The sequence below is a fragment of the Salmo salar genome, chromosome ssa10 (genome assembly GCF_905237065.1).
Source record: "Salmo salar chromosome ssa10, Ssal_v3.1, whole genome shotgun sequence".
Classification (NCBI taxonomy): Eukaryota; Metazoa; Chordata; class Actinopteri; order Salmoniformes; family Salmonidae; genus Salmo; species Salmo salar.
This window is the reverse complement of record NC_059451.1, coordinates 14,664,550-14,674,894: the sequence shown is the minus strand read 5'-3', so window position 1 is coordinate 14,674,894 and position 10,345 is coordinate 14,664,550. Positions and strand designations below refer to the sequence as shown.

Below are 10,345 nucleotides of genomic sequence, written 5' to 3'. Positions count from 1 at the left end.
TTAATGTTTTGTACACTCAGTGTATACACATTGATTCATGAAGTATAGAAATAGCTCATGAGCGTAGTTCAACGGTCGTACCCAATCAGAGCCCAAAATATGCACGTTTTACTCCATTCTTTGTGAACAATGTAATAAAAAAAATTATACTATTTCCTCAAAATATGGTTAAAACTACCTCAGCTGTTTAGCTGTTTTTTGTTTGAACTGGAGATAAAAGAAAAACTATGAAACGAAACAATGAAAGAATAATCAAAATTGGTGGACAGAGAACGGAATTTTATTGATGTACGTCAGACGATTACAGTACAGAAAATACCATTAGAGTTCGAGCATGTCACTGATTCACGTGGGAATGACGAGGAAAATGGAGGGACAACTCCACCATGTTGGAAACTAAAGCAGAACAACTGTTGAAGTATAGTTTACTGTACAATACTGTGAATCTGAAGTAATTTTTTTGCATCGTTGTAGTTGGATTATAATTTGCCCACTGTCTTCTCAACAACAGAAAAAATAGGAATTATAACAAAAGAAAGTAGATTTGTTCTCTGAATAACAAAATGAACATTTAAAATAGTGTTTAAGATATTAATGTTAGTGCACATAACATACACTGAGGCCTGGACCTTGTTAAACTTGATATGACACAGGCTAAAGCGCCTTGAAATCCGTCACGTGACACATACGAAAGACACACTGACTGTCCACGTAACACACCGAAAAACATGGCTGTGTCCTACTTTTAACTGGCTTCCTTATGTCTTTACCTTTCCATTGTAACCACTAATAGGTGAAACGGCTGGACAGCATCATATTACTTTCAATCAACCGTCAAGGTTTTTCAGATCAGTGTTCACAATGGAATGGAGGTGAGGAAAGGATGCGGGTTAAGCCAAATGGGACGTGACCCGGATCCCTCTGTAGTAGCATCCTGCTCTTAAAATGGCGGGCAGGTATGTCATCATGGCACAGGTGCCGATCCTTTCAGAGTAGAATATATTGAGATGGCTTTCTTCCGATTCTTTCGTTTACATGGATCTGGGCTTTAGAGAAGAAAATAAAAATAGTCACTGCTTAGTCGAAAAAAAGGAAGGAAACCATTTCAACCAGAACTAGTCAGTGCTGGACACACATACAGGTATACACTTTGTGAATTCATACAGGTATACACAAAGCAGTGGTATGAGAGAGCAAAAAAACGTCCATTTATATGGCTCTAGAAACTGAGTGTAATGACCGGGCATTGCTATTGAGAAAGTCTTTCCAACATATGCTAAACCACATGGGCATTGCTATTGAGAGAGTTTCCAACGTATTAGTTAACCACATGGGCACCTTGGCTTGGATAGGCGTTTTGGAATGTTGTTCAGCTCATCATGGTGTGAGTGCTTTATCATAAAAATGATCATCAGAGGTATGATTTAATTGGATCGTCATGACGTTTCATATGCAATAGGAAACCGTGTCTGTAGTACATTATACTGCCCCAATTCACAGGACATGGTTAGGTGAGTGTCCGGCTTTGTAAAGTAGCTGTTGGGTCCAGTTAAAGCAGCAAAGTAGAGTCAGATTACTGCTGCCAAAAGAAGAGATGGGGGGAGTCAAATCCTAAAACGTACTGTAACCATCACGTTACCTCCGGTCTTTCAGATAAAACTCTTCGGCCCGAGAGTTTCCTTAAGCGAGGACGGAGACCTCGTTCTTGCCGGGAACGCTCCATTTCCAAAACGCATGGACACAGACGTTAGTCACGCAGTTTACCTACGATTTTACTTCTGGGTTAACAGAGATGAACTTGACTCAGACCTTACACACTGTGCTTAATTATGTCAACATCTACAAAGACGACATTCAAATTCTAAACAGTAAAAAAAAAAAATTTACATAGCACTTCTTCCTTTTTTGTTTTAGAACTGTACAAGATTAAAAATGACCAATAATTAGTTATACATATTTATAGGACAACATAGTTTATGTAATATTACTATAAAGAACAAACAAGATTTTGTTTTTAGATTCTGAATGTAGTATCCCCTTTTGGAATGCGGTAAAGATATGTTATGCAGAAGAGTAGTTTAAGTAGTTTCCTTTTTTTAAGCAGCGAATATATATTCCTAAAATGAAGACGGTAAACTACTGCCGGTAACTGCTGCGCAATCCTTGCAAGTCGGGGTCAAGACTGCCAAAGCATTTAGATTTGTTAAAGTTCTCAGCATATCAGTTAGCCACATATCCTGCTGATAAGCTATACTCAGCAGTAGCAATACATAACCACTAGGTGGCGTTGCTGTAGTGAATGTCCACTATGGCGCTGCTAAGGACTTACAGAGTTCCTATAGTACTCTGCTATCCTCTCACTGCAAAGACCCCATTTTGCTGAAGAGAATTCTGAGCCCCGGCCTACAGTGTAAATGACAACCCACTAGATTTATCAGTCATTCTCCATCTTGGTTTCATACACCACGAAGGATGACACGTGACACAGTCAAGTCTCATCACAGCTGAATTGAAGAAGTGACTGAGGGTGGCTGGTCCAGTGGAGTGGCTTGAGAGATAGGAAGATGTGTAGAGGACCAACTTTGTTCTGTGGCTATCCCTCCCCCTCCCCGGAAACGAAATACTGCATTGTCTCAGCTGTTATTTAGCTAGTGTTCATAAGCTCTCCTGTGCATACTGTAGTAGACCCCCCCCCCCAGACAGGTTGGTCTCTGTAGGGGCTTACGGGGGCCCCTCTTTGGGGGAGGAAGGGGGCTGGGACTGGGAGGCGCTGCCCCCGGAGCTTTTCAGGGAGCCCAGGGTCTTACTGAACCAGGAGTTTTTGGCCGCTTGGATCTCGTTCATCAGGATGCCCCTTTGGTGCTCCAACTCCTGAGGATGGACAGAATAAAGGAATAAAACGGTCAGCATATTACTCATGAATAGTCATTATAGCAAGCCTGAATATTAGTCATCACAGCAAGCATGAGTCAGCCACCATAATACATCATGAATAGTCATCTTCGTAAAGCACGAATAGTCAAAAGGGATAGAAAATAGAGCACGCACATCCAATGGCTTCGAACCAACTGTCAGAAGGCGTGTATATATACACTAATTTATGGTACTACAGAGTCGTTCCACCTCAAAAAAGCACAAGAAAGAGGACTTCGACACCCACCACGTCTCAGATTGTTCTGAAATCGTTTCTCTAGTTAGAAACAGATGATTAGCATTCCTGAAATGTTATTCCGTTGAAATATAATCTGATCTCTGTCAGACAGAGAAGATTATATGAATCCTACAAATAAATTTAAAAAATGGCCAATTTGGGTGCGATCAATTAGCTTAATTTCTCAGAGATCAAATTATTTTGCAACAAAATAACGCTTCAGGAATGCTTATCTCATCGGTTTCTAACTACAGAAACGATTTCAGAACAATCTGAGAAGTGGTGGGTGTCATGACTTGCTGGAAGGACACGGAATGACCCAACATTGAGTGAGATACCGCAGTGCCGCTGCCTGCATAGAATCTGACCTGCATCTTGCACTTGGCCTCCACCAGCTGTAGTTTGGTCTGGGCCAGCTCTAGCTCCAGTTCTCTGAGCTGGGCCTTCAGGGAGTCCTTCTCCTCATCCAGCTCACTGTCCCTGTTGTCTCTGCTGGGAGGGGGTATCTGCAGAGGACCTTCTTTACTGAACACCTCCCTGCAGCGCTCACACGCCATCACCTTGCTCTGTAAGGAGAGAGGAGGAACACGCACGTACCGGAAGCAACACGTAGTCAGTTACGCATTGTGGTCATAATGCCTACCGCTGTTTGTCATATCACAATCATTTATTTTTATTTAAACTTTTTTTTTAATTTCCCCCCCACCCCCAGGAAGTCCATTGTTAAGGTCAGAGACATGACCAAGGCAGCAGCTCAATAAAAACACCGATCACAAAAGCACAGCACACCAATAACACAAATAATGACATAGCTTCAAGTTTTAACGTCGCATGCACGAGTACAGTGAAATGCCTTTCTTGACAGCTCTAACCCCAACAACGCAGGATTCTATAACAACGTAATTCTAAAAAATAACAAGGTACAACAAAAACACACGAGACACACAACTAAAATATTAGAAATGATATGGTGTCACATAGCACACACCATACTGGGTGCATCATTGCCCTGTACTACCTTGATGATGTCCAGCTCCTCCTTGGTGGCAGCGTGTTGCTTCTCCAGCCGGGTGCTGAGCTGAGAACAGATCTGGGGACACACGCAGGAGGACAACCTTTACTGCAGGGTTATTCAACTCTTACCCTACAAGGTCTGGAGCCTGCTGCTTTTCTGTTCTACCTGATAATGAACAGTCCTTGATTAGAGGGGAACACTTGATTTTTTTTTTAACTGTGGAACTAACTGACTGGCTTTGAGGTCCAGAGTTGACTTTGAGGGCTTTACTTGTTGCTTATTAAGCAAATACACATTAACGGGGCAGCTTCATTGACCTTTGCGATACACCTGAACACCATCAAATACAGAAGATTTATCTCAATTAAGATTGAATGGGACTTTTGGGACACTGTATGATTAGGATTCATTGTATTGTCCCCAAAGGGGGAAATTTGTCTTGGACATTAAAAAGTGCTGCTGCTTCCACATAGAATATCACAGGTTAAACATACATCACCACACAACATACAAGCAACCGCCTGCACACCCACACGCCGTCGGTTAGGTCATGGCAAGGCTGCGGCTTGGTGGTCAGTTCCACAAGCTGAGTCAACGCATTACATGCGCTAACGGTAACGACAAAATGTCAAAGCAGGATATCATACAAGTGACTATAAACTAGTCTTATGGGTTTATCTGGGTCGGGAAAAAAAGCGAAGGCGACGCGGCTAGAACGATGAGACGCTCGCCTCTCCTGCGTGACTCCGGATCCTACCTGTTTGTATTCAGCGATGATGACCGTGGTCTTCTTGATCTCCGACTCAGCTTTCTCCAGCTCTCTCCTGAACACCTCTTTGATCTGGACAGACAGGGCAAGAAGGCACTTTACTACTTTACGTTCTGCAGACACCGCAAACTGATATTGGGAGACAATGTGACATAAACCAAGATAAACGAGAGTAACCTTTGTGTGAAGTGCCTCTTATCGTTTATACCTCAGGAAAATGGTAACGACGGTATCATACTGATTTAATGTCTACGCGAAAGAGCATGTCGGTTTATATCTGTAGAAGAAGAAAGAAAATCAACCGTAACATTGATCATCCTTATCACCACAATTAAGACCTGGGAGAAAGAACAAAAAAGAAGGCCTGCATGTTTCACAGGAAGCCTCCACAGCTCTCCAGCAGTGGTCACCGAGCGATGGCGCTGGGGAGCTGCAGGGTTTTTAAACACACCAGATACAGTCAAAATGGTTGTCCGGATGAGCAGCGCTGAAGCTGGAACAACAGTCTGTACACTTGGTGGCTTATCAAGGGTTGCAAAATTTCCGGGAACCTTAGCAATTTAATTGTATTCAATTCTATATCTTGGTTTAGCCTGGTTGCCGGATCTGTTTCTGCTACAGCCAAGTTATTTTCCCCATTGTCATCATGAAAATATGACCATGCTGTTGTGATACCGCTGGCTTAAACAGAGACAGATCTGGCAAACTGGTTAAACGTGTGAACGTGAGCTATATTACCTGTGCGGTTTCCTCCGCCTGCCTCCTCTTCTCCTCCTCCGTCTCCACCAGGCGCTGTTTGGTGCAGAGCAGCTCCTTGTTCAGCACGTCTGCCTTGTCCTCCACCTGGTCCAGGTCGGTCCGCAGGGCGATCTTACTGGTGACCAGCTCGTGGGCCAGGTCATCGTTCTCCTGCTCCAGACGCATGCTGGCCTCCTGTAGACGACGGTTCTCTCTCTGTGGGCAACACACACACACACACACACACACACTAAGACTATGCACAGTATGTGGAGAAACACTTACACAACATGTTCTTTCTGCAAACATAGCGACAGTTCATTTGCTACACACACAGCAAGCAGGCACACACACACACACACACAGTACACAGCTAACGTTATGACCTTCATTTGAACTCCCTGCCTCTTATTGCACAACAACAACCACATCCCCGTTGTACTGTTTGACTAAGTTTAGTGCCACTTCCCCCGACGCATCAGTATTTGAACGAAGGCTTGTTCAAAGGTCCCTCAAATAGAACTGAGAAGGACCAACAACATCGATATACAATAACCAAGCAAACCGTATAACCAGTTATCCGATGCAACAAACTGGCATACATTCAACGCCATTTCAAATATAACAGGCAGGCTCACACGCAGGCAGGCAGGCAGGCAGGCACAGAAAGTAATTGTTGCCCATAAAAAAGGGTCTTATGACCAGGACCATTGTGTTTGATTGTCAGCCTGTAAGTGGTCTCACATGACAATGATGGAGATGTTTCAGTTGTCATGGAGACCAAGCTGAGTCACCTGACCCAACCCCATCCTGTTCACGCCCTTCACGATTTGATGCATCTATGCTGAAACAAGAACGCTGCACTGTTTGCGCACAGGAAACCCGACAACAGGCAGTAAGCAGACAAGAGACTGAGCTAAGCTGCATAAACTCAGACTTGGGAGTCTGCTTACCTTTTTCCTCTTACTGTGGTCTATCCAGAGTCACAACAATGACGAAGCTGGGAACAAATACTACAGCAACACAGACACACACACACTCACACTCACGGGTCAGTTCTCTCTCTCACACACTCACAGGTCAGTTAGTTCATTCCACACCATCCTGCAAAACACCCCTCCCACTGGTCTCTGTCTCCTCCTCTCACTTCCCCCCCATCACACCCTTCCCTGTATCCGGCCCCTGTGTTTCACAGAGGCTGATGTGTTTAGGGGTGGGAGAAGGGGACGAGGGACACAAGGAAACGTTATGAGACCGCCACTAAGTTAACACTGAAGTGAACAATTGGGGCCTGTCCAAATACTTTTCAAAAGCATTCCCTACTTATTCTTTCTTTGAGGTTATCTCTGATCTGACATGGTTGAATTGGTTGTCTTCAGGGAGGGAAGGAAAGGATACATTTTCAAAAGGATCAGTGGCCTCATTTCATCTAACACAGCGGCAGGCTTCAAACGGATCCTAATTGATTTCATTACATGTGTTTCGTTATGAGGAATGAGGATGCTCAAACTCATGTGACTCAGGCTCTCTGGAAAGACAGCTTAGAATCTCATCCAACATGTTTCTTGACAAAATAAACTTTATTGTATTTTGTGTCGGGTAAGAACAAATAAAAATTCTGTGCTTTAGGCAGAACATTTTTCAAATCAGAATAGCATGAACGTAAACACAACGTGAGTCTTGCAGTAGGTACAACAAAATTCAACTGTAAGGTATCGTTAAAAAAAATACAAAATAAAAACTTTAGAAAAATGTACTGAAAAATAAATGCACTTAGGAACGTGGTCCCAAACAACAATGAACTTGAAAACGTTTCAAACGTTTGTCAGTAATAATTGTAATGGCGGCGTAACTTTCTGCATTTGTGCTACACAAACCCCTTGCCGAAATGCCCTGCTGTCCTTTCGTACGGGTGAACGTCGCAGAGTTGGTGAAGAAGATGAATAATGGGCTAAAGGAGAGGTGAAACAGGAATCTAGCCTACATGACAGAGACATGACAACTACAGGGCAGGCCCATCACGCACTCAAAATATATGAACAGGTCTCTCTTCCAAAATAGATTATTATGTCAATTAGACAAACCTGTATAAATAAAGATTCAATAAATACATGTTTAAATGGTGAAGAATAACACTCAAAAAGCACACATGAAGTAATAAAAACGTGAAATAATATTCAAAGCATTACCGAAAATGAAAACGAAAAAAATAAAGCACACAAACGAAACAGATATGCCTATAATTGTCATGTATCTGTCACATTCAGCCCTTGATACTGCCTTGTGAAAAACTTTGTGACGTTGGCCCATTCGAATAGTCCAGGGCAGCAGGCCATTAGGGGTACGGGTTTTGCACAGCACATGAACAAAACATTAGCCTGGTCAAAAATACATCCAAGCCCGGTTGTAACAGCCACGGCCTAATTATAACTTCAATGTCCGTTATTTTCCCTCTCTCACATGAACAGTAACACTAAAACCAATTCCACACGGAAACAACTCCACAGGTGTTCCTGACAAACAATGAGACGTCAGTTTCATTCACACATCACAGCCAGTTTCACTTCACAACTGGACGAGGTTTGCAGGCGATTCGGTTTCGTTACTCAGAATCGTCCTTATGAATAGAGGAAAGCCCTGAGACATATATTTTCTTTTCCTCATCTTTGACCGGCACAAGTCTATGGCCTCCACTCATAACAAAAGTCTCTCTCCACTGAGTCTGTGTACGCCTCGCGTAGTCTGCCACGATCAGCGCAGTGTTCTACACAGACCTGAGCCGAGACTGGAGGGAGAGAGGGGGGGAGAGAGAAAGTGGGTGGGACTGGGGTCTACAGGGAAGGATATCAGCGTTTCCCCTAGATGTTGTTTCTTTAGGTAGGATACCAAAGACTTCCCGAAGCGTCATCTATACCTACAAACAAACTGTTTTCTGAGGTCCAATTCTTTAGGAGGTATACAGTAACAGTAAGGGGGGGCTCTGAAGTAACACTAATAACACTAGCTATGGGAAACACTGGGGTAATTGTAGTGGCTGAATAGGGAGGAACTAGAAGTGAGGCCCCTAACCACTCATACAGGGTCAGATATCTGCCTAACAGGTGATGTCAGAATGGGAGGTAAGAGTAAACTGATCCTGGAGCAGTAGTTAAGATAACGGAGCAGTCTGTTTCTTACCTGGTAACGGTCGATGGGGTCCTCCTGCTGCAGCTGGCTCTCTCTCAGGGTCTGGTACTCCTTCTCAAACTTCTTCAGCTTCTTGGTGGGCACCTGGAGGGGTGACAGGAGAGGCGGAGAGGGAAAAGTAGTGTTGGTGGATGGGGTTGTTATGAACTCAAACGAATAGTTGAATTGAAGAAACTTTATTATTGTGTTTAAAGTGTAATGTCTTTGACCACAAGATGGTGACACTAACAAGACTACAGAATAAGGTGTAGGGCCTGGGATCTGTAACAATAAATTACAATAATAATTCATCCTTTTCTCCCTTACCCGAGGTAGGCTAAATCACTGATCTGTAAGTGACGGCATATATAAAGGATTAGTTCGCATTAAATGACTTTCTGCCGTCCAATTCCTTCAAGGAACAAAAGAAGCAAGGGTGTATTTTAAAGGAATTCAAACTGGGTACGGTTCTGTCTCCGAATGGATACAACGCAGAGCTGTGGTTACAGTGAGCAGGGTGATCTACTGATCCAGGGACCAACAGAACACCAAACTAGATTTGCTTCATTTGTATTCTTTTTTTCGTTTCAACATGGAACAGAACAGTGGGCCCCAGTTGAAACATTCTTCTTTGAACGGAATCAATGCACCCCTATCCACTGCTTTTTTTGTAGGGAATTTTATCAACTGTAAGGCGCCTTTAGCCTTGGCACAAAATGGCTGCCGTCTGCGTCTCATTAGTGCGGTTACCCTCTGAGGCATACCTAATGACCCTCCTACTCCGTGCAGCGCACATTTACTTTGTGTACACCTGTTCATTTGAGGGATACCTAATGACCCTACTACTCTGTGCAGCACTTCAGCCTCTACTTCCCAGCAGAAGCACCATTAACAAAGGAGATGAACAACACAGTAACAGAAGTATCATAAACACAATACTTCAAAAAGCAGAAAGCAGTAACTGCCCTCATCTTAACTGCAACACCTGAACACTGTTTTTTAAGGTAGGATACATTATACACCTGCACAGTATACACAAGAGAACATGGCGACACATTTGGTCTCTGCCAGCTAGGCCCGTGTCTAAGGAAATGGTATTATTCCGCTGTGTGGAGTGCAGGGACTAGGGTTGCTCAGCCTTTGGCGTTTCCATGGTAGCTGCTGCTAGGATGTGGATTACAGGTCTGGGGCGTAAAGAGTCACAGAGGGGAGGGACTTTGTTCATGGATACGGTCACCAGATGCCCCTACAGAAGGGGGGGGGGGGGGGGCACAGCTCACCGGCTGAGACTGCCAAAGATAGGAGAAAAGGAAGGAGAAAAGAGCGAGAGAGGGAGGGAGAAATGGGAGCTCTCTGTCTGAGATAAAGAGCAGAGAGACAGACGAGAGGAAGAGATAGGAGCTCTCTGGCTGAGAAAGAGCGAAGACAAAAAGAAAGGACGAGCAAAAGAGAAATGGCAAGTACAGTAGCCAGAGAGAGAGTGATGGAGGGGGCAAGAGAAAATTAG

At 43.8% G+C, this 10,345-nt stretch overlaps 1 protein-coding gene across 7 annotated transcripts in view; it reads right to left on the bottom strand.

Annotated features, from left to right (window-relative positions):
• Positions 1-258: 258 nt before the first annotated feature.
• Positions 259-10,345, bottom strand: part of LOC106613570 (rab GTPase-activating protein 1-like) — a 168,969-nt gene continuing 158,882 nt past the window's right edge. For 6 of the 7 annotated variants that reach the window (XM_014215968.2, XM_014215969.2, XM_014215970.2 and 3 more), the window contains 6 exons: positions 8,851-8,943; positions 5,674-5,889; positions 4,924-5,007; positions 4,170-4,241; positions 3,520-3,717; positions 259-2,871 (listed from right to left, as the gene is read on the bottom strand). In XM_014215968.2, the coding sequence (XP_014071443.2) occupies positions 2,722-2,871; positions 3,520-3,717; positions 4,170-4,241; positions 4,924-5,007; positions 5,674-5,889; positions 8,851-8,943 (813 nt within the window). In that variant the 3' untranslated portion in view covers positions 259-2,721. Of the gene's footprint in view, positions 2,872-3,519; positions 3,718-4,169; positions 4,242-4,923; positions 5,008-5,673; positions 5,890-7,222; positions 8,459-8,850; positions 8,944-10,345 lie in introns of those variants that run through there. The other variant, XM_014215971.2, reaches the window with a different exon arrangement.